The sequence below is a fragment of the Pan troglodytes genome, chromosome 2, assembly GCF_028858775.2.
Source record: "Pan troglodytes isolate AG18354 chromosome 2, NHGRI_mPanTro3-v2.0_pri, whole genome shotgun sequence".
NCBI lineage: Eukaryota > Metazoa > Chordata > Mammalia > Primates > Hominidae > Pan > Pan troglodytes.
In genome coordinates this window covers 67,518,609-67,543,492 of record NC_086015.1, presented here as the reverse complement: position 1 = coordinate 67,543,492, position 24,884 = coordinate 67,518,609, and the positions used below count along the sequence as shown (strand labels likewise).

At 37.4% G+C, this 24,884-nt stretch overlaps 1 protein-coding gene and 1 long non-coding RNA gene across 4 annotated transcripts in view; one reads left to right on the top strand and one right to left on the bottom strand.

The window, feature by feature from the left end:
• The window catches only part of SYNPR (synaptoporin), a 336,983-nt gene that overhangs the window by 49,278 nt on the left and 262,821 nt on the right, over positions 1-24,884 (bottom strand). For all 3 annotated transcript variants that reach the window (XM_016941440.3, XM_001174562.4, XM_516566.5), the window contains one exon: positions 7,638-7,836. In XM_016941440.3, coding sequence (XP_016796929.1) covers positions 7,638-7,836 — 199 coding nt within the window. The remainder of the gene's footprint in view (positions 1-7,637; positions 7,837-24,884) is intronic.
• LOC112208636 (uncharacterized) overlaps positions 1-24,884 on the top strand; it is a 219,877-nt gene that overhangs the window by 78,558 nt on the left and 116,435 nt on the right. The window contains exon 2 of the long non-coding RNA XR_002943139.3: positions 14,303-14,376. This is a non-coding gene — a long non-coding RNA (uncharacterized LOC112208636). The remainder of the gene's footprint in view (positions 1-14,302; positions 14,377-24,884) is intronic.

Here is a 24,884-nt window from a genome sequence, read left to right as displayed (position 1 = left end):
AGGAGAATGGCTTGAATCCAGGAGGCAGAGGTTGCAGTGAGCCGAGATCGACTGTGCCACTGCACTCCAGGCTGGATGACAGAGCAAGACTCTGTCTCAAAAAAAAAAAAAAAAAAGACACACACACACCCCACCCACCCCACAAATCAGTGTTGGATTCTGATAGGTGTGTCTATGACTAACAACATACATACACACTTTTGGGGCTTCAAATGATATTATGTTTATCATCAAATACACTGTTCCTGGGGTAGAACTTCAAAAACAAAGTCCTTCATTTGCCTTGCTCACCAACCTCAAGATGCTCTCGAGTTGTCTTTTTTTTTCCATATTTGAGAGTATTTATTAAAATGCAGTTTATAGGAGTTTTCTAGCAGTAAATATTTGTTTTTATTTTTATTTTTTATTTTTTTATTATACTTTATGACAAGTCCACAGCACAGAGACCTGAAAAGGGCATGCCCTCACTTCTAGGCAAGATTATGCACCTCCTCGTCTAGGTTACCAAAGCCCATCTACATACCCCTAGCAAGCCATTTGTAGGAGAGTTATAATGATTTAATGATTCAATAATGTTCCTCAGCAGACTAAATGCTTTTAATTCACCCATAAATACATGTTGCTTGGCCTGTTGAAGACACTTATTACCTATTAAAATAAAATAGACATGAAATGGAACTGACATAAACAGGAGAGAGGAGAATGGGGAGAGAAAAGAGGAGAGAAGAGGAAAGGAGAAGAAGACAGGGGAACTGGGGAGAGGGAGAGAGGGAAGGGGAGAAGAGAGAGCACTTTCTCAGCAATTTCGGTATAGCTCAGAGACTGCAAAATCTGATTTCTGTATCTAATTATACTCAAACAAAGGTGTAGCTGGTGGGAAAGAGCATTTGATTATTTGAGCATCCAGCTCCATATCTCTTTGTTATTTTCTTCCCTTAGTGATGGCCCCAGCCTGTAGTTCAAAACAAGAAACCTTATTTTGTTTGGGGAAATTTAAAGTCTACCTCCCAGTCATCTAATGGAGTGGGATTCAAGAAACACAAAGGTTAATTGGATGGTTCAACCTAGCAATTGTGATCTTAGAAGTAGTCCTGAGTTAAGCTCTATCCTTGGCGACTTGGGGATAAGAACGTGCATGGGATAGAAGGACTGGAGGAAGAGAGAACTGTGAAAGCAGCAGTCAATCAAAGGAAGGTGCCTGCAATTTTCCTTTGTGGGACTAAGGAACTACCCAGTAATGGACAGGAGAATAATTAAAATTAATGATAATAATAGTGCTACAATCAGATACCATTAATTTATCATTTACTGTGTGCCTTTCCCTGTGTAAAGTGCTTTTCAGGCATTAACTCTTCCTTTCCTTACTGCACTCATGTGATGTGCACATTATTATTAACACTATTCTATATGTGAAGTAACAGCTTCCACCTGTTAAATAATATTTCACACAAGAAGATTAAAATCCAGCACCCCATAAATTAGCCACTACCCTGAAGATCACTGGACTAAGAGTTTGTGTCTTTGTTCTGCTATTAACTTCTTCTCTGATACAAGCAAGGTTTCTAATATCCTGGACTTATTTTCCAATGTCTAGTGCTCACTAAAGAGGAATTAAATTGAATCTGTAGAATAGGGTTAATTCTCATTGCACTACTTCTCTCCCAGGATTGTTTTGAAGCTAGATGGGGAAATATGAAAATATTTGGAAGGCACTGGGCATGAAACAAAGGTGAGCCATGATACCACTGTTTGCCTGCTATCGGTAAACACTCCTGGTCCCATAAACTGCCTTGGGTCAACCTGGTCTCCTTTATGGGAGGAGAGTTTGAATAACATAGCCTCTGTCTTTTACACAAAATCTTAAGGTGGATATCAAGCTTCTTCCTAATTCCCAGAGAAGTTATTTTAAGCCAAACATCTTGCAATACAGATTCACTGAAACATGAGATGGTATTTATTAATGTGCTCATTCTTAGAGCATTCAAGCATTCTGTCAGTCTTGTAAGATAAGTTGCTTTTAAAAATCTACTTTACATTAATATTGGAAGAAAACTAAATCCTCATTATTTGGCTTGAGATCTGAAAATGGCTCAGAACATCCTGTCACAGTAACCTAGGCAGGAGATTGGCTTTTAAAACTATAAGGAACATGACAAAATGATATAACCTGATATGACATTTCAATTTCACAATTATGCACCATTCGCACGGACATTTCTGCTTTCTGAGAGCTGATATTTATTTATCTGTACATGAAGACACTTACTGTAGTGACATACAGTAGCTGGCTGATTTCTTTGGCCCAATTTTCTAACTATTATATCATTCAGCATCATTAACAATTGTGTTACTTCTAAAGGCATTCAGATTCTCATTTTTACTTAAAGGTGGGCAATCTTGTCATACATATTCAGTAGAAAAAAATTTTTTCAGTAGCCATTGATAAACTTGGCTCCAGTCTGTCTGAAATTGCTCACAACTGCTTGGAAATGCATAGGAACAAATCCTGGTAATCTGTGATTCACAATACACATTTATCCTGGCCATTTTAAAGTTTGTTTTCTCTCATTGGCATCTTCTATTTGCAAGTCAGATAAATGGCACTTACAAGCAGAACCCTCTAGTAGTTCTAGTACGACAGATGCATGGCTGTCATTCCATATCTCCAGATGGATTCTGGAGGCAAATAAAATAAAATCCTCTATGACAGTCAAATGAGCAAAAGAGCCTAGGGATTATGAGCTTGATTTATTTGCTTCTAGAGTAAAACAATACCAATTTGTCTTACCTATCTCCACCTCTCTAACTTCTATAGCACATTGGCTATCAGGATCTTGGGCCTCTTGCATGGTGATTATGAATTGAGCTCTGGATTTCAACCCACACTCTGAACCTTCTGCCTATAAGTGATGCAACCAGGGAGAGTTGGTAACTGCTCTAAGCTTCCCTTCTCTCATCTATAAATGTGAATAATAATATCAACTAGAGTTGTCTTGAATATTAAATTAGCTCATCACATAGTAGAAACCCAATCAATATCGGTTGATGTTATTGTTATTATCGTCCTTGTCACTTCCCTACAACATTAACTTTATTTGTCCAGGATGTATAATGTCATGTCCCAGAAGACTATAAATTGAGATGAAAATTTGTTAATTTTTTGGATGTGAACTACATTGGAAGGGTATCTGATTTCTTAAACTGCTTGAATTAGTTTATGTTCACCTGATACAGCAATTTTGTAGTTTCATGTTCAAAGTTTGACTTGAAGAATCACAAATTACATAAATTTTTTTAAAAGTGTGTGTTTGGTTAGAAACAAAATAATGACAAAAAATAGATGGTAACCAAAATGAAGTTGCCCAAATAATGATCAGTAGTTGATATGGTTAGGCTTTGTGTCCCCACCCAAATCTCATCTTGAATTGTAATCCCCAGGTCTTGAGGGAGAGACCTGGTGGGAGGTGATTGGATCATGGGGATGGTTCCCCCCCTGCTGTTCTCATGATAGTGAGTGAGTTCTCATGAGATCTGATGGTTTTATAAGTGTTTGGTAGTTCCTCACTTGCTCACTTCTTCTCTCTTTGTCCGCCCTATGAAGAGGTGCCTTCCACCATGATCGTAAATTTCCTGAGGCCTCCCCAGCCATACAGAACTGTGAGTTAATTAAACCTCTTTTCTTTAGAAATTACCTAGTCTCAGGCTGTTCTTTATAGCAGTGTGAGAATGGACTAATACAGTAGCCATCTTTGTGAATAAAGAGGATGGGTTTTAAAGAAGCAAAATTATTGTGAACACTTGAACAAATGCTTTTCTAGTATTTGAAAGTTTTCTTAAGTAGGCACCACCCTCTTGAGACTTTGCTCCTACTGTGAATTCGCTTAAACCTGCTCTTCACAAATGGTGTCATAGCACCCCTTACTTCCCCAATCACAGCTTCATCATGGTGGGATTTGAATCGACGTGGTTTGCTCTTTGCAGTTATAATGACATCCTGCTGATCTACATGCAATCTGCCTCTGTGACTCCTATGATTCAGGCTCATCTTTAAATTAACTTTATCTGCCAAGTAATGAGCACTTCAGTTTTTTAATATCAAAGAAGTTTCATCTAGGAGACTTTTCTTTTTTGATTACTAGAATTATCTCTCTCTGTTCCTTCCTCCCATGACATAATGAAACAAAACGTACCATTGTATTATACAATTCAGGATTTCATCATATCTTGCTTGATGGGAAAGACTGTTTACACAGAGATAAAGCAGCACGCCTTTACAAGATCATTTTATATGAGTAGAATGTGGTTTTATATAACAAAATAGTTTTTTTCCCACTTTATGTGTGGATTAGCTGTATCAACTTTTTCTGTTTAGAAGTCAGGATATTTCCTCAGGCTTAAAAGTCCTGTGAGCATGTTTATATGGATCCAGAAATAAACATGCATGCTGGATTTATGGTATATGCATGGCACTCTCTTAGGTATGTCCATCTGTACATCATGGTGGGGATAAGCCCAAGTTTGGTGACTCTGTTAAAGATATTTTGAAATCATTAAGACTATTAACTGAAATTTGAGATAGAAAAAAAAAAAAAAAACACTTGCCCAAAGTTTCAAATTCTGTTTTGTTACTCTTTTTTTAAGTTAACATATTAAAGTGTTGCACACCTGAACATTTTCTAGTCCTTTCAAACTTAACAAATTTCTAAAAACAGAGAATTCTCCCAGTTATCCTTCAAAATTTATTGTTTTAAGGTTCAGATCTCTATAATAGAGATTTGTGAAATTTATTTTACTCACATACTCCCTAAAATAATTTTTAAAAACTATGTCCCTACTTGTATAAAGTTGGCATCTAATTTTGTTTTTATTGAAAGTTCAAACAGTTGCAAATAAAGTAATTTCTGGCATATTAAATGTATTAGGCTGGGTGTGGTGGCTCACGCCTGTAATCCCAACATTTTGGGAGGCCGAGGTTGGTAGATTGCTTGAGTCCAGGAGCTCCAGACCAGCCTGGGCAACATGGCAAAATCCCGTCTGTACCAAAAAATACAAAAAATTAGCTGAGTGTGGTGGTGTGTGCCTATAGTCACTGCTACTTGGGAGCTTGGGAGGCTGAGGTGGAAAGATCATTTGAACCCAGGAGGTGAAGGTTGAAGTGAGCCGAGATCGCTCCACTACACAGCAGCCTGGGTGACAGTAAGATCCTGTCTCAAAAAAAAAAAAAAAAAAAAAAAGAATAGAAAGTATTGATATTTAAAAATAAAATTATTGTATCAATTTTTAAATGTATCAATGGAACAGTTACTTGATATTCTGTTATAATGAACAGATATTATCTTATAATTAACAAGTTATTTAACAGGTGGAAATTTTACATCTTCCTATTGTTCTCCTTGAATTTGTATTTTTATTATACTTCCCTCACAGAATTATAGCATGATATAATTTTTTTTTTCTGGAAAGCATATTATTAATTACCCTATTATATATTATTTGCAACAAAAATATTTATACACATTTAAATTAACTGTTTAATTACTTGTGATCCTAAGACTTTAAGTATTACATTTCTTTTGGGTTGAGTGATCACTACAAGTATTATTAATGCATAATTTTTCAAAACAACAAAAGTATATTATAAATTTAATATGTAATTATTAAATTTAAAAAATAGCCAGGTACAGTGGCTTATGCCTGTAATCTCAGCACTTTGGGAGGCCGAGGCAGGAGGATAACCTGAGTCCAGAAGTTTGAGACCCTGTCTCTGCAAAAAATATGATGAAACCTTGTCTCTGCAAAAAATACAAAAACTAGCTGGGTGTGGTGGCATGCACCTGTTGTCCCAGCTACTTGGGAGGCTGAGGTGGGAGGATCATCTGAGCCTAGGAGGTGGAGTGAGCTGTGATTACGCCACTGCACGCCAGCCTGGGTGGTGGCATGAGACTCTGCCTCAATAAAATAAAACATAAAGTAAAAATTTTATTGAAAATTTACAATTCTTAGATGAATAGGCTGTGTTAGTCCATTTTGTATGGCTGTAACACAATACCTGAGACTGGGTAATTTATAAAGAAAAGATGTTTATTTAGCACATGGTCTACAGGCTGGGAAGTTCAAGATTGGACAGCCACATCTGGTGGCTTGTGGTGAGGGCCTTGTGCTGTGTCAAAACATAGCAGAGAAATGAAAGAGGAACTGGGTATGTGGGAAAAGGGATAGAAGACAAAAGAGGCTGACTCAATTTATAACAACCTGCTCTCACAAGAACTAATACAGTCTTATGAGAACTAATGCAGTCTCTCAAGAAAGACATTAACTCATCTTAGTTATCTAACCAGCTTTAAAAAGCACTGCCTCCTAACACTGCCACATTGAAGACCAAGTTTCAACATGAGTTTTGGTGGGGGATAAACTGTATTCAAACCATAGCAGTTAATATATAATTTTTTTGATAAACATTATTTATTTATAGAATAGTACATGATTCAGCATAAATTTCATTTCCATTTTTCCTTTTTTAGATGTAAACGCTGAGAAAGCTTGCTTGCATAAATGAAAACAAATGGAGTTTTGTTATAGCAATACCATTTGTTACTTTCTTTTTGAGTTATATGTCCCACATCGCATAGTAACATGTCACCGAAAATTATTTTTTAATGATCAATCAACTGATAAGTGTACTAGAATTTTTAATTTTATTGAAAGCCAAAAAATAGTAAACCTCCTTATATCCAAAAAAGTATATTAGTCAGGCATCAGAATCACTTTTGTCAACATCAACACCAATATTTCAATGGTCCCCTTTTCAGTGTCCCAAATGTTTTGTATTCTGTAAATGTACTGTGTAGTAAGACTTGAGTTGGTAAATAAGGATACTTTCCTTTTCTAAAATGGGAGTAGTTGATTAAGAAAGATGACAGTAAAATATTTTAGATACAGGGCATTATCAGGAAGATAGAGTTTGGGCAAATGCACATGTAAAGGGTGAAATTTAAAATTATTTCCTTAAAATTATCTATGCCTAGGTACCCTCTTAGAGGTTTTGTGTCCCCCTAGGTGTATGTGTGTTTATGTTTAGAAATGCTGGGCTATATTGATTTCACTCATATGAGTCCTTGGACCATTGTATGAAGCAACAGAAAGTGAGGTGTAGGGTAAGGAATTGGTAGGAAAAAGACATAGATAGATAGATATACAGAGATGAAGAACTCCATTTTCAAACTAAACAATTATTAATATATGATCATCCTATAATATACTAAGGGAATAACATATTTCAAATAAGCATAGGTCACACTGTCTAAATAATAAGAAAAATGGTTGACTAACTCCACAATGCTGGAATTATAAATAAATCTACAGCAAACTTCACTGCTCTTTCCTTGATCTCATGAGATTTCTAATCATTTATTTCAGAGGGGTTTCTAGCAAGTTGGGTGATACTCTCCCAGCCCAGGAGCACAAGAGATTGATAGACATCAGTTTTTGTTGTAGCTTCGAGAGATTTGGATAAAAAAGAATGTGATTTCCTTTCAAACACCTACCCTGAGGGCTCAGGTAACTCCAAAGTCCTTCCAGCATTAGTAAAAGAAATTAGAAGGAACAGAAAAAGTTATTTGAAAAAGAAAACCACTTACAATGAGTGGGCCCCGGTTGTTTTCCCGGTATTTGTTCTGGAAGAAAATGTAAACGACAGTGGCAGCCAAAGAGTAGAGGAAGGCGAAGACAGCAACAGTGACGAAGAACTCTGCTGAAGACGAGGAGTCACCAATCAATGCCAGCTTCTGCCGTTCCTTTCCCTCGCAGGTGGGCACCTCAAACGTCACCTGGTGCAACCTAAATTGCCAGATTTAAGGAGACATTCTTTAAATGCAATGGAGACAAAAATAGATGACTTGTGTCTACATCTTCTAAAGCAAAATGGGATGTGATCCGGGAGTTTTAGTGCATGCCTATGTAACATGTTCATTAAGAAATTTACAGACATTATAGCTAGAAATGTGGAAATCAATATTGCAGCTAATCATCATTCAACTGGTTATCACAACAGCTAGTCACCCTTAGGTAGAGGGGAGGAAGGAAGGGGAAAGGGAACCTGAAATCATGATAAATTAGACAATGACATCCCCCTGCTGAAATTCTTCAGTGCTTCCTCTCTTTAACAGGGCTCGCCAGGCCTTACCTTGGTGCCCCTAACTGTATCTCCAGACTCCTCCCCTGCTGCTCTGTCCTCCATCACCCTGTTTCAACTACATTGGCCTGCTTTCTGTTTCTCAGTTATGACAAACATGGTCCTGTCTCCAGGTCTTGTTGTTGACTGTTCTCTTTTCCTAAATCACTCTGCCCCCTGACATTTCCCATGGCTGCCTTCTTGGCATTCAGGCATCAGCTCAACATCTCCTGAGAGATGAGAGCCTTTTTCTGCCATTAATCAAAAGGAGCTCTTTTCCTTTAGGCATTTTCTATTACATCACTCTATTTAATGTCATTCATAGCACTCACTAGCAGATAAAGCTGTCTTGGTAATGAATTTGATTACTTTTTTTTTTGAGTCCCACTGACCACTCAACTGTGAATATCATTTCTCCATGATAGTGGGAATCTTGGTTTTCTTTTTCTCTGTGATCCCAAACACCTGACATTTTTTAGGCACTGAGTAAATAGTACTTGGATAAATGAATGCACATTCTTGGTTCTGTAAGATGACTGATAGATCATAATTTGATTGAACTTTTATAACTTCTATTTTAGTGAGTAAACTCTATCAGGATAGCATCCAGGCTCAATAAATTACTGGATACAGACAAAATAAGATGCTTTGGGCAATACTTTCAGCTCAGTAAGTAACACCTAAGGAAGATGTGTTATATCCAATATAGTAGCTCAGGGTGTGAACTGGAACTAAGTCGTGAACTATAATTTAATATAGAGGCCACAATTTTTCTTCAGAAATGATAATTAGGGAGGCACTTGCAAAAAGATATGACTGAGGCTTATTTATGATGATAAAGTGCCACTTGGAAAATTATCTATAAAAGTAACAGTGATGATAAAGCCATTCACGAACCTCATAAATTCCAATTTAGGAAGTATTTTTCTTACTAAACAAAACTCAATCCCTTTAAAACAGATCTGTCAGAAGTCCTAGCCAGAGCACTCAGGCAAGCGAAAAAAATAAAAGGCATCCAAATAGGAAAAGAAGTCAAACTATCTCTCTTCACTGATGATATAATTTTCTGTCTAGAAAATTCTAAATAATCTGCCAAAAGCCTACTAAAACTGATAAATGATTTTAGTAAGTTTTTGATATAAAATCAGGGTACAAAAATCAGTAGCATTTCTATACACCAATAATGTCCAGGCTGAGAGTCAAATCAAGAGCACAATCTCATTTACAATAGCCACAAAGAAAATAAAATACCTAGGAATGCAGCTAACCAAGGAGGTGAAAGATCTCTACAAGGAGAACTATAAAACTCTGCTGAAAGAAACCAGAGATGACACAAATAAATGGAAATACTTTCCATGTTCATGGATTGGAAGAATCAGTATCACTAAAATAGCCCTATTGCCCAGAGCAACTTACAGATTAAATTCTATTCCTATCAAACTACCAATGTCATTCTTCACAGAATTAAAAACAAACTATTCTAAAATTCATATGGAACCCAAAAAAAGAGCCTGAATAGCCAAAACAGTCTTAAGCAAAAGGAACAAAGCTGGAGACATCACAATACCCAATTTCAAACTATACCACAAGGCTAGAGCAACCAAAACAGCATGGTACTAGTACAAAACAGACGCATAGACCAATGGAACAGGATAAAAAACTCAGAAATAAAACCATACACTTATAACCATCTGATCTTTGACAAGGCTGACAAAAACAAGCAATAGAAAAAGAACTCCCTACTCAGTACATGGTGCTGGGATAAATGGCTAGCCATATGAAGAAGAATGAAACTGGACCCTTACCTTTCACCATATAAAAAAATTAACTCAAGACGGATTACAGATATAAATGTAAGACCTCAAACTCCTGGAAGAAAACCTAGGAAATGCCTTTCTCAACATTGGCCTTGGCAAATAATTTTTGGCTAAGTCCCCAAAAGCAAATGCAACAAAAACAAAAATTGGTAAGTGGGACCTAATTAAACTGAAGAGTTTCTGCACAGGAAAAGCAACTATGAAAAGACCTACAGGACGGGAGAAAATATTCACAAATTATGTATCTGACAAAGGTCTAATATCCATAACCTATAAAGAACTTAAACAAATCAACAAGCAAGAAATGAACAGCCCCCACTAAAAATGAGCAAAAGATGTAGACACTTCTCAAAAAAAGACATAGGGCTGGGCATGGTGGCTCACGCCTGTAATCCCAGCACTTTGGGAGGCCAAGATGGGGTGGATCACCTGAGGTCGGGAGATCGAGGCCAGCCTGACCAACATGGAGAAACCCCATCTCTACTAAAAATATAAAATTAGACGGGCGTGGTGGCGCATGCCTGTAATCCCAGCTACTTGGGAGGCTGCGGCAGGAGAATCACTTGAACCTAGGAGGCGGAGGTTGCGATGAGCCGAGATCGCGCCATTGCACTCCAGTCTGGGCAACAAGAGCGAAACTCCGTCTCAAAAAAACAAAACAAACAAACGAAAAAGACATAGAAGTGGCCAAAAAAATATTAAAAAATACTAATCTTCACTAATCATCAGAGAAATGCAAATCAAAACCATGATGAGATAATATCTCACACCAGTCAGGGTGGCTATTCTTAAAAAGTCAAAACCAACAGATGCTGACAAGACTGCAGAGAAAAGGGAACACTTATGCACTTAGCCACCATGGAAAGCATTTTGGAGATTTCTCAAAGAACTTAAAACAGAGCTACTCTTTGACCCAGCAATCCCAGTACTGGGTATATACCCAAAGGAAAATAGATCATTATATCAAAAAGACCCATGCACTTGCATGTTCATGGCCATGCTACTCACAATAGCACAGACACAGAATCAACTCAGGTGCCCATCAATGGTTGATTACATAAAGAAAATGTGGTACATATACCCCACGGAATACTATGTAGCTATAAAAAAAGAATGAAATTATGTCATTTGCAGTAACATGAATGGAGTTGGAGGCCATAATCCTAAGCAAACTAAGGCAGGGGCAGAAAACCAAATATGCATGTTCTTGCTTATCAGTGGGAGCTAAACATGAAGCACACACAGACGTAAACATGGGAACAATAGACGCTGTGGAGTACTAGAGTAGGGAGGCAAGAGGACATGGGTTGAAAAGCTACTTATTGGGTGCTATGCTCACTGCCTGGGTGCAATATTCCCATGTAACACACCTGCACATGTACCCCCATATCTAAAATAAAAGTTGAAATAGAAAAAAAACCCAACAGATTTGTTGTGCACATCATCTTCCAATTAAGATAATAATGTTAATAACATAATAATAGGAATTAACATATTGGGGCATTTCTTATGGGCCAGAAACTAAGGCTAAGAAAGATTAAGTAATTTGTTCTAAGCCACATAGTAAATGTCAGTCCAGGGGTTTAAATCTGCATCAAACTCCAGAGCCTGATTTTTAAACTTCTACATTGACTTGTTTATGTTAAATAATAAGGACATTAACTAGGATATATATATTTTTAAAGTGAAGCTCATGGACCACTGGCATTAGAATTACTAGGGACTATGTTTAAAATGTATATTCCTGGGCCCCATCTCAGATCTACCGAATTGAAACCTCTAGAGGTATGCCTAGCTCACAGCTAAAGCAGGAAAATCCAGTCCCCTTAAGTTCCTTATTTCTCAAGTCCATTTGTTTTTGCTTGTACATATTGCACTTTCCCACAAAAATCCTTTTTCTTAACAAACATAAATGTGTACAGCTCCAACAAAATTCAGGACAACAGAAGCATTCATTATGGTTATATCATAGAGCCCCTTTCCTACCCTTGCCAGTGATATTAAAATCTTCCTCAATAGTTTTGTCTGTAGAAATACTGAAAAATGAAATGGATTTAAAGGTAATCATGTCAATTATTCTGACACAGGTGATTTTCAGATAATACACACTTTTTCTCATTATTTAAAAAAAGTGGCATTGACTTAATACACTTTCAACAACTTTATAGTTCACATAATAGCCAGATGTGGCCGGGTGCGGTGGTTCATGCCTGTAATCACAGCACTTTGGGAGGCCAAGGCAGGCAGACTGCCTGAGGTCAGGAGTTCGAGACCAGCCTGACCAACATGGTGAAACCTCGTCTCTATTAAAAATACAAAAATTAGCCAGACGTGGTGGCGGGAACCTGTAATCCCAGCTACTCGGGAGGCTGAGGCAGGAGAATCACTTGAACCCGGGAGGCAGAGGTTGCAGCGAGCCCAAACCAGGCCATTGCACCTCAGCCTGGACAACAAGAGCCAAGCTCCGTCTCAAATAAATAAATAAATAAATAAATAAATAAATAGCTAGATGCTGGGGCTAGAGTGGGGAATAAAGAAGAGATGGAATGGTGCCTGTCCGTGTTGAACTTAAAGTTTTGAGAGAAAAGATGGGTTTTCTGAGAGGAATCTGAGGCTAGTCTGAGGGTGGGGTAGCCGAGGTAAGATTCCCTATGGAAGTGACTTTTAGGCTGGAGCTTTAAAGATAATAGGAATTACCCAGATGAAAAGTTAAGAAAGAAAGCACAATGAGATACTACTTCACATCCACTAGGGTGGCTATAAAAAGAAAGATTATAAGATTGGAATTATAAGTGTTGGTAAGGATGTAGAGAAATTGGAACTTTCATGTTTGCTGGGGAGAATGTAAAATGATGCAGCCACTTTGGAAAACAGTCTGGCAGTTTTTCAGGTGGTTAAATATAGAGTTATCATATGACTCCATTCCAGCAATTCCACTCCTAGATACATACCCAAGAGAAATGATAACATTTGTCTACACAAAATCTTGTACAAGAGTGTTCACAGCAGCATTATTCATAATAGCCAAACAGGAGAAACAACTGAAATGTCTATTAACTGATGAATGAGTAAATAAGATGTAGTTTATTCATACAAAAGAATATTATTTGTCAAAAAAGTAAAGTACTGATACATGCTACAATATGGATAAGCCTTGAAAACATGCTCAGTGAAAGAAGCTAGTCACAAAAGACCACATATTCTACGATTCCATTTCTATAAAGTGTTTAGAATAGGTAAATCTATGGAGACAAAAGCAGGTTAGTGTTTGCTTAGGACTGGGTGGAGGATGGGAGAATTGTACAGTTTAAATGGGCAAATTGTAGGGTATGTGAATTATGTCCCAATAAAGCTTAGAAAACAGGAAAGAACATGTACCAAGCTCCTGTGCAGGCAAAGGGCGTAACACATGGGGGAATAAAATGTGGCTTGGAAAACTGGAAGATGGTGGGAAAGGGAATGGTGGTGCAGGATGGGGTGGAAAAGTAGCTGGGGGCCCCCATTGTGGGGCCTTCTTGGCCAGGTGGCCAAATTATAGATTTTGGCTTTAATCTTGAGACAAAGATTAGAAAGATCTTCTTAGAATAAACCATATGTAAAACAACAACACATGTCACCTGTTGCAATTATCTGTGCTTGATAGTTTCCAGGTGCCAGGCTGCACCCCAGGATCAGCATGTCTCCAATGCACCTGTTCCTTCAGCTGACCTGCACAAACTAGATCTGCAATCTTTGTGTGTGGTGGAGAGTGGGGAGGGAGAGAATAAAATATTTTTAAAAATATGCAGTCAGCCAAATAGCAATATTTTGCCCATTGCTGACTTAGCATGTTGACTTAAAGAAATTGTTAATTGTGCTTATCTGTATAAGACAAAAAAAATTACTAAAAGATCTTATTAACACTGATGATGTATAGCTGGATATTTAGCCTACCAGCCATACTGGGTAAAATATATATATATACACACACACACACAAACACACGTGTATATACATATGTGTATATATATATGTGTATCTATATATACACACACATATGTAACTGTTGCTTAAAAGAGCTTATATATAAGAACTTTATAAGTTCTTATAAGCAAAAGGCATATATGTGTATAAATACGTACATATTTATTTATATATTATATATAAGTTCTTTTAAGCAACAATTATATATATGTATAAATTCATATATTTTGTATTTTGGGGGGAAAGCGTATAGTCAGCATGTGTTTTGTAGCTGTAATAACTTTGGAAGCAAATATTCCTTCAGAATCTAAACAAGGAAAAACCTTTCTAAACAGAGCATGTCATTCAACAGAACCTGGATGCTGACGGGGCCACCTCTGATCTTGTGAGGAACTAGTCAGCGAGCAATTGCTGAAGCTGCAAAAGGTACCAAATTCAATTTGTTGATTTCAAATGTAAAATTCTCTTCATGGCTTGCCCGACCCAATCAAGAGGTAATCGAATTTCACTGGGTTTAACTGCATTGTGTCTATCAATGAAAGGCCTCCATTTTAGAGTGGTTTCTTTTAAAAAAAAATATGTACCAATGTTTAAATGGAGTCATTTAAAACATTTCACTGATGCTTCAATTGGGTTAAAGAAAATATTGAGTCCCCATAGTTTTTAGTTACGTTTGTAGGGTCTGGAGTAATATTAAATGCAACTATCCTTTCAGGGGACTGGAGCAAGACAAGTGGCATTGCTTTATTGATAGAAATGTTTGTAATAACAACCACCAACATTTTTCAACCTAGGCATTGTGCTAGGTTCTTTACCTACTTGTATCTCATTTAATGCTCATAACAACTCTCTTCAGTGGGTACGATTGCTGTTACCATTTTACAGAGGAGGAAACTGAGGCTTGGAAAGGATAATGACCTTGCCTGAGGTCGTGTGGCTAGAAGATGGCAGAGATGAGTCAGGAATGTAAGAAGAGTAGAAGGAGCCTACACTGGCAAGTACTGCGCATGCCTGCCTCTCTTCTTTAAAAATTACAGCATCCTTAGATTTCCAGCTGAATATTTGTAAGCAAATGACCCAACCAGCTTTCCCGTGCCATCTCATCTAACGGTAGACTGATAGTCTGTACTGAATAGGATTCTAAACCAATGTTCATTCTGCTACCACCCTGAAGTATGTGAATTAGGCATTGTACAAGGTACCCAGCAGTGATAGAGTTGAATCCCTGTAGACTGACCGATAGAAAGCCATTAAAAACTTGCTAATTTCCAAATCTTGTCCTGGGTTATTCTAACATTTGCCTCAGAAACAAGTAAAGGGTAAATGAACCTGACTATGCCATGTTGTGAAATTGTGATAATTGTGGTGTGATTTTTTAATAGAAAGTGAGACATTAGGTAAAACAAAGCACAGATTTATCTTTAGGTAGCACCACACTATTATGGTCATCTGATAATAAGACCTTTGAAATTATTGACAAAACCTTTCACCCGGTGTGGAAGGAAACAGAACTAAAGCTCCTACCAATACATTTGGCGGTGGTTCAGTGCAAGACAGAAATGACATGTCCCAAGGGCAGTGATCCAGCCCAGGAGCAAATGTGGGAAGGATTAAGGTGTGGGGGAGCAGGCTGCTGTCATTGAATTTCTGGTAGCTGGAATTCAACATCAGAGGGCAATTGGCAAATTGTAGTGCTGAGTACGTTTTCTCTTTACGTGATTATTTTTGATAGGCCCTGTTTCAATTCTGTTTACCAGTCGACAGGAACTTTAATCCTTTTGCTCCATTTTTATCCCTCTCTTCCCTATATGAAATATTGGCACTTATCTGCTTTTAGATTGCGTTGTCTTTAGCTAGCCATATGTGTGTGTATGTGTGTAATAAGTGTGTTTGTGTGTGCATTTACAGATGCACACATACACTCTTACTTACTCAGCTTATGTGATTCACAACATAAATCACTACAAAATCCTGAAAATTTATGTAGCACTTTCACACACTGCATCTCATTTTTCCCCCCAAGTAGCCCCCCAACATTATGCAGATAGGGAAGTTGGAGCTCAGCTATCTCAAAAGAATCACTAAAGATCACCTATTGGCACAGAGTAGTGGAAAACTTAGCACTCAGGCTTTCTGATACCAGCTCTTAGTTGTTTTACTTATGACCCAAATTTCATTTCCACGTTTTCCAAGGCACTGACTTCTCCATTATGCTCAAGTCATTCATTCATTCAGTAAAGATTTATTGAACTTCATGTGCCAGTCATTAGAAACAGATGGGGAGACAATGAACTATGGGGAATGAGAGTGCAGATTATCTGGAAGGTTGAAAAAGACAAATCCTTCTCTGTTACTTCCACTGGTTTTCTTACTGTACCTGAAGCATGGTATTTGGTGATGCTATTTAGAATGATGATGGTGATTTCACTTCTACTGCTGGATGCCAATCAATGATTGACATTTATTGAGCATACACTAGCCCAGGCACCATGCCAAATGTTTTAGTCTGTTATCTCACTGAAACATTCAAATTTGATCAAGTGATTACTATTAAGTTATTGCATGTTAATTTTAGGAGCAAGGAGACTTTTTGAAGTAGGGCCGAGAAATGGAGTCTGTATGACCCCAAAGCTCTTGCTCTTAACCTCCCATACAAAAACAGTGCAATGTTATCAATTGTTTGTATCAATCACATATTTGCTGACTTCTTGCACCATTGAGGGCTTTTCTAATGGCCTTCTAGCAACTGACTCTCACTTGTTACTTTCAGTCCTTTCTCCATAGGACAGTTGTCATAGGATGAATATATGGGAACTGCGGCCATTGTTCCATTGCTCCACTGGCTTATGGGTGATTCCAAACTGGGCCTAAAAACTCACGTTGATTGGAACAAGATTCTCCTTTATGCCACCAGCACCTCACAAGGCACATTACGCTGTCCTCAAAATCTGGGGAGAGAGTCTGCCTTCCCAGAGTCTCAGGTTTAGGATCTATTTGGGGTAGAAAAGGCAGACAAATTCAAAGTAGGGACTGAGAACAGGCCTGGAAAATATGCACATCACGGTGAGAACTGAGAGAAGGCTCCAGCAATTGGACTCAGGTTGCTTAAGTTAAGAAAAAGTTTGATGTCTTCAGTTTGCAAAGGGGGAATAGAGAGAGTAGATCTGAAATGTAAGACTCACTTGTGGAAGGTGACAAGGATCAATCTATCTAAGATATCTTTATTGAGAAAAAGGGTCATTACTAGAATTTATCCAATATCAAAGCAAACAGAAATATAAAACGATCTAGTACACACACATTTTTCTAGGAGAACCTCAGGGATTCCAGTGATGTTATTTGTTTCCAGGAAGGTCAGTGGACATTGAGATGACTGTACCTACATTCCCATATGCCAGACTCAGGAGATGAACTCCATATCTTCGGATAAATGGCATTTTCCAGGCAGCCAGAATCATTTTCCTAGACATTTCTTTCCTAACCTTGGTTGAATCAAAAACAGTTTCATCTCCAAGGCTTGCAACAACAGCATGCACGTGCTAAAAATGTTTTCTTTAAAAAGAAAAAATCTAAGTGAAAGACAAAGTGCTATACTTCTGCTTTTCAACATAACAGAGGTATTTCTCCTTGATTTGGTTATGCATTAAGTGTCTTAAAGTTTATTGTCTCCATAGGAGGAACTTTTTTTTTCATAAGAGGAAATTTTCATTATTTTTTGTCCTCTCCACTTTACCATTAGAGACAATGATTTTTTTATTTTAAGGAGGGTAATAATAAATATCGAGCACAGGGAGTGAGCTAGACACTGGAAAATGCAATCAAGATTACTGCAAACAATACTCTTTTCTACACTAATAATTCTACTCAGACATGTGAAGATAAGGCTGGAAAATTACTGTTCCCCCGTCACCCCCAGCATGTAGCTCCCATTTCCATGTGCCAGAGAGATGTTTATCCAACTTATTGAAAGTGTATTGTGGTTTTAAGAATATATATGCCAGGATCTTTTCAAATTTCACTCCTCCCTACAGTTTGGATTTACACAGATAGACATTTCAACATGAAACTGTGGACTCTAAGGTGATTAAAAAGGGATGGTTTGCAAAGGCCAAGGTATGATCTGGAGTAAAAGGGAAGTAAAACCCTATGAAACCCTTACAGTGACTTGCAAAGAGGCATTGCTGTGCTCACTAAGCTATGATTTATTAATTTTGGCTCTTCAAATAGAATTTGAGTAATAGAGAACTCAGACTGCCTCTATGCTGTCAAATTAAAATAGATATTGAGGTCGTTATCTGTATATTTCAGGGAAAATCCTTTCTTCTCTCGTTTGCTTTCCCTGAGCTGTGGTACGCTACCCAAGTGAATTGTGAAACAAAAACAGTCCTAGAGTTGATTTTTAAAAAGTTTGAATGTCCGGTTGACAACGGCTTATTCATCTATTTTATTCGGTTAGTATAGAAATGTATCAGGAATAAACAATTTAAAGTCTTTGATTAAAAGATATTTATAACATTTAGAAACATACAGGCAACATAGAGGAAGGTGGCAGAAATCTACCTTTTGTTTAGAATTTAGGTCAAATTGATTGTAATCATTAATTCAGTCAAAACGTGCTATTTATAAAAATTCAACCAATACAGGAATGTTTACAGGAGGAAAAGGTAAGGTTCTTCATAATTTAATCTCCAATATTAACAACTTAAAACACTGAAATTAAACACAATCTTTAATATACTGTTTGCTACCTAATAATATGACCTGTACATGCCTTACTTTTTCAAGGAGGATCTGCCTTATTTTTTTTAACAGTCATATAATATATGTACAGGACCATGAATTATCATATTGTGCTGTTCTGTATGTTAGGTAGTGAAGGTTCTATAATAATTTTCCCCCATCCAAGTACTAACCAGGCCCGACCCTGTTTAGCTTCTGAGATCAGGGCGTGTTCAGGGTGGTATGGCTGTAGACTATAATAATTTTCTAAATAGCCTCACACTAGTGGACATTTTGAATTTATATACTCTGGGTCATGTTACATAAGTTTTGTTAGGTTCTTATTAGGTTTCTTAATTCCCAAAATGTTAAGATTTACTAAACCCCATCACTTTGGTGACCTAGTGCTGAAAATGGAAATAAGAGCTGGGTTCTAAAAGTTTCATTGAGACTATTTTACATTTTGTCCAACATGATAAAACCAGTTGACAATTCCTCCCCCCTACCCATTACTTACCTCATCTAGTCTCACACCCAATGGCGACATAGTAACGAATATTCAAGTATCAGTCCCAGCAATGAAATGTTATTTCCAGCACCCTTTCACCTCTATTTGTCTCCATTTTGTGTCCAATGGAACGCTACCCTTTCACATGTTTATTTTTTTTTTCCCTAAATCAAAGGCAATATAAAGCATCTCTGTCAATATTCAGCTCTTTGACCTTGGACGAGTCTCATGTGTTTCTGAGCTTCAGATTTCTCATCTGCAAAATGGAAGAAATAAAAGCACCATATTCTTAGGATTGTGTGTGTGTGTGTGTGTGTGTGAGGTTTGAATGAGATAATGGAGTATATTGTACTTGTCATGGTGCGTGAATGTAATTGACAATTACAGGTGCTATAATATGTGAACTGTAAGGAGTTTCAAAAGTTCACAATTAAAGGTGTAAGTCTGATTACTAAAGTTGATTTAAAAAATCCAAACTCTTTTAGAAAGTAGATTTTAAAGAACTGGAAACAGGCATATTCTATTACTATACAGTTCTGTCAAAAAGTCCCGCAATCAAGCAGTTATTTGGTCATTTTCTGTTATTGCTTACTGTCATTTCATTATTAATGTAATAACTGGCTTCTCTAAATGCTCAGGGTAGGCAACTTAACAGAACTCTTGCTGGGTAGGAAATTCAATATATATGCCAGATTATAATGAAATAAATAGTAATCACTTATGCATATAGAACAAAATACAATCTCCTTTAAACCACTGAAAAGGTATTATCCTGTCGGCTTTGGAATTGTAAATTTCCAATTCTTTAGTGATTAATATCACCATAAATAAACAAATCCTTTTTGAAAAAATGTCTAAGACACAAGAAAACATTGTACATTTTATTTAACTAGGAACAGTTTGTTAAACGTATTTATCAGCTGGGGATAGGAAAAGTACCCTTTATCGTCAGCACATATAATGTCACCCATGTCTCCAATGCTTTGCAGGTGACTGGGAGATTAATCACACAATCTTCAAGCTGCATTTGTAACATGACATGTAAGAATTCATTTTCTGCACAGCAACCAGGTATCTTTCAAAAGCATAAATCAGAGCATGCCACTCCTCTGTGTAAAGCTCTTCTCCAACGGTTTCCTCTTGCACTTAGTCATATTCAAATCCCTTAACCTGGCCCACAAAGATGGACGTCACCTGGATCATGGCCACTCATTTGCTACCATCATGCCCACTTGCTTCTTTCTCTTACTAGAATACCGCCCCGCCACCGACCTTATTCCCAAGGTCTTTGGATTAACCTCCATATTGTCCATGGCCAGCTACATAAGGGAAGGTGATGTTTAGTGAAGTAAATTCTAGAGAGTGAAAAACAATTAGTCAAGTACAGTGTCTAGGGCATTGAGGAAGGGTAGGGGACAAGGGCTACTTCCTGCTTATCCAAGCCAGTGTCCTGAACTTCTTTCTCCAGATAAATTACCCCAATTTGGACACTTTTTCAATGAAATGCAGTTTTATACAAAGTCTAGCAAGGGTTTGATTGGAAAGACTGTACTTTTTAATGAGGTCAATGACACTAGTCATAGAAGGGTCAAAAAAAGTCTTTGTAAAAGAAAATGGTATTTAATTATTGGAAAGGGCTCAAAAACAAAAACAAAAACAAAATAACCAAAACAGCAAGCAATTCCTTTCACCTACAGATTAAGACCTATCTTCTACTGATAATTTTCCTCTTGATTAACAGAATATTTAAATAGAACAGAAGCTAAATTAAACTTCCTCTCCTGATGATTAAAAATCAATGTCTAAATCATGTGACTATATGCTACAAATAAGTCTTACAAGTAATTTAATATTCAATAATTTTGTTTGGCTTCCTAGAAATTCTTAATGCTTCTGACAACTCCAAATCAGAGTTCCTCAAACTCTAGTTTGGAATGTCTGAAACTCTTTCAAGGGATGCATTAGATCAAAATTATTTTCGTGATAACACTAACATGTTGTTTGTCATTTTCACTCTCACTTTCTCACAAGTGTATAGTGGAGTTTTACAGAAGCTAGATGATGTAAGAAGCAGCTGTTATTCTGACAGTTCATGGAATGTGCATTTGCATATTTTTGTATTTAATAAATTTATTAGTTATGATTTCTAATATGATAAATATCTATGGATATAATCTACAAAAATAAAAAGCTCTTTGTGGTCCTTAATCATTTAAAAAATGTGGAGGGGTCTTGAGACCTCACATTTGAGAACTGCTGATCTAGATGATAAATTTTGACTTCCCTCAAATTACCTCATTTTACTTATGCCCACTTTTGGTAATTCAGGTAATATGGGATAGATGGCCTGATTCACCATTTTACATAGGTATTTCTTTTCACTTAGCAGGTATTTACTGAGTATCTACTATATGCAAGTCATCACACTAAGCAATAGTTTTTATTGTCATCATCATTCAAAAAGTATATGGCAGGTGCTCTCTGTCCTCAGTGAGTACTGAATAAAATGCTCTTTTATCCAAACTAAAACTGCTTAGATATTCTCTATTCAACTGATTGTCCATGCCTGACTCAGACAGGAGCCCTGTCTAAAGTTATAAATGCTCCTTGGTCTTTGACCATTTTACTTCTCCAGATTTCTCAGGCTAGAGGTAGGAAAATAGAGGTCAGACTTAGACAGCCCACTGGAGTGATTACCCAGTATAAACATTACCTCTCCATCCTTTATCTCATTCCTAAATGGGAGTCAGAGACTGAGGCTTAATATGGGGAATTTACAACACGAAATTTGCAAGCAGTGTTACTTATCTTAGTATCTCCAATGAAGGGGGCATCTGATGTTTTTGCTTACCTGTATGTATTGTTTATTTTCTGAACAGTTTCTTGCTTTTCAGGTTTGAAACTCAGAAGTAGATCTGATCAATTATCATGTTTTAGCCACTGGGCTTGAGGATCTAAGGCATGTATACTCAATTCTATGCCAAAATAATGAGGCCAATACAGAAGAAAACATGGGGATAAAGAGAGAGAAAGAGATTCTAGTTTCTTACTGTGTCTCTAGCACCTAGCACAGTGACTGGCACATTTGGTGCTCAAAATTTTTATTGATTCAGTTGACTTTCACCTAGCTTCTTTATGAGTGACTGGAGCATCTCAGATAAAACAATGGCTCATATAACTTTTATCTGGAATAAGCATCAGCTGTAGAAATACCCACTGGCACCTCAAAGTTTGATAAAATCCATTTCTTCTCTGTCTTTCCTCTTTTTGCTGCTACCTTGTACCTCTATTTTTAGCTTGTTATTTTCATCCCAAGTGCCCTCTTGAGAAGACAGTTGTTTTATATCAGGACACTGGATACTGCATGATTGAAAAGCATTCTTTTCTGAAATTAATTTTAGTTTTGCTTTTTCTATGTTTGGCTTCTCTGGGCTCCTAAACCTTGTGAAAGAAATTTCACATGTGGGCAGCCTATGCCAATATTCATAGTCTGGATTTCAAGCCAAGAAACATGAACTAAAGAAGACTAAGTGAGTGAGTGGGAAGGGAAATAATTTTATAAAAGGAGGATTGTATTAGCAGGATTTAGTACGCAATAGATTGGCTCCTTTAATGAAGAAAAAATTCACCCTAAGTTAAGATTTCCATCTTAAATCTATGTAACTATTCCAGAACTCCCCCTACTATTCAGTGGGTCTGATGGCCTGTGATAACTCAGGTCAATAGAAAGAACTGGTGCATTTTGCTGTCCCGGAGAATGACTAAGGTCAATAGATTGTAATTCTGAAACTGTGGTTGGTTGAGTCTTATAAGAAGCCATGTTAAGAAAATGAAATTTGGTTACCTAATCAAACTCCCTTCTACCATGTGCAATTAGAGGAATGTCTTCTGAGAAATTTGAGGTAAGATGTGTCTCTTGTTTATTGTCAAGACTGAGTCCAAGAGGTAAAAAAAAAAAAAAAAAAAAAGAATTGGCAGTACACTGGCTGTCCCTTCCTTAATTCCTTAAAGCTGCCTGCCTCTGCTTGGTTTTATTCTTTCTCTCTGTGGTGGGCAAAATGGAAGTCTGACATTCGCAACTTACCAGCTCAGTAGCCCTGACTAGCAGAGGCCATCGCTCTCCCAGCTCCAAGAGAAAAACTTCAAATTAGGTCACATGTTCATCTCAAAAACAATCACCAAGGCCAGGGAAATAGATGTACTAATTGGCCAGGCTGCAGTCAGGTACTATGTATATGTGTGTGTGTGTGTGTGTGTGTGTGTGTGTGTGTGTCGGGGGGGGATTGTGTGTGTGTGTGTGTGTAGGAGTGATAGGAGGTGAAATTTCACATGAACCTCACTGAATGGGTTCTTCTTTAAAAAGAAGGGTTCAATACTAAAAAAACAGAAATAACACATGTCTTCTGTATGTGTCTCTCCTCTAGCAAATCATGTCTGGGTCTTTTAAAAAAAATCTTGCCACGTATGAAGTAGATGCCCAATACATATTTGTCTAGTGAACATACAGTTATACACAATATTGTATATGCCTTACTGCATAGCAAGGGCCAACTCTGTGTATGTCCTGAGGTGGACATTTTATTGAATTCATGCCCATTATGTTACAACCATTTCCCCTTCCGTCTTTTTCCTTCCTTAACATGCAGAGGCTCGTTTCTTTTTCTGCGTGTCTCCATTTTATCAATCTCAAAGTACTACTCGAGTATATTTCCTCCACGAAGCCTTCCCTGAGGATTGTATGATTCATTATTTTCCCCAACTTTGAGGACCTTGTTTTCTGCCCCTTGCCCCTTCAGTAGTAAAGTGTTGCTTAGACCATGGCTCTATGGTCAGACTACTCACGTTAAAATCTCCACCACTTCCTTGCTGTGTCACATGAGCTAATTTCTTAATTTCTTTGTCTACAGAAGATGATAATTAAACACAATCTTTAATATACTGTTTGCTACCTAATAATTAAGGTGATAATAACATGACCTACTTCATAAGGTGATAATAACATGACCTACTTCATAAGGAATAAAATAATAGGGGGTCTGTAGAAAGCTTAGCACCATGCCTGGCACATAGTAAGTGTTTAATAAATACTATTATTATAACTGATGAAATAAATAGCCGTACTCCTCTAGCAGACACACGTGGTAGCTCCTGTAGATATTGATATGCCTCCTACATTAAGCTCTTTTTTCTGTTTGAGGGCCTTCCTCTATCCAAGCAAATTTACTATGCTGCAAGCAGGCACAGCTGGAAGTGTGGGAGAGTTAACATTTTTGGATTCAGCCCTAAAACACTGGAGGGTGGAAGTCAGTGGGTAGATGGCCCAGCCTCTCTGCCCTCTGTCCGGGGATTCTTGGATGTGTTCCATACAGTTTCTCAGAGGATCCCAGCAGGACTGAGCCCCAGTTGCCCACAGTGATAACCTGCTCATTAATGCAAACTTTACTGGCTTGCTCCCTTCTCTGTCTCGCTTACCCCATGTCTTTCTTGTGCTTTCTGAAATCACCTCCTATAAAGGCTCCTTGTGCCTAGGTCTTTGTTTTAAGGTCTGCCTTAGGGAAACCCAAATTAAGATAGCTCAGAGCAGTCTCCATTTTTAAAGTTGTTACTCAGGATATTTTCACTGTGGGCAAGGACCATACCCTTCTTTTGTGGCTCTGTATTGCTTGGCATGTTTTGAGGATCTACATTCAATAACTACTTGCTGAAT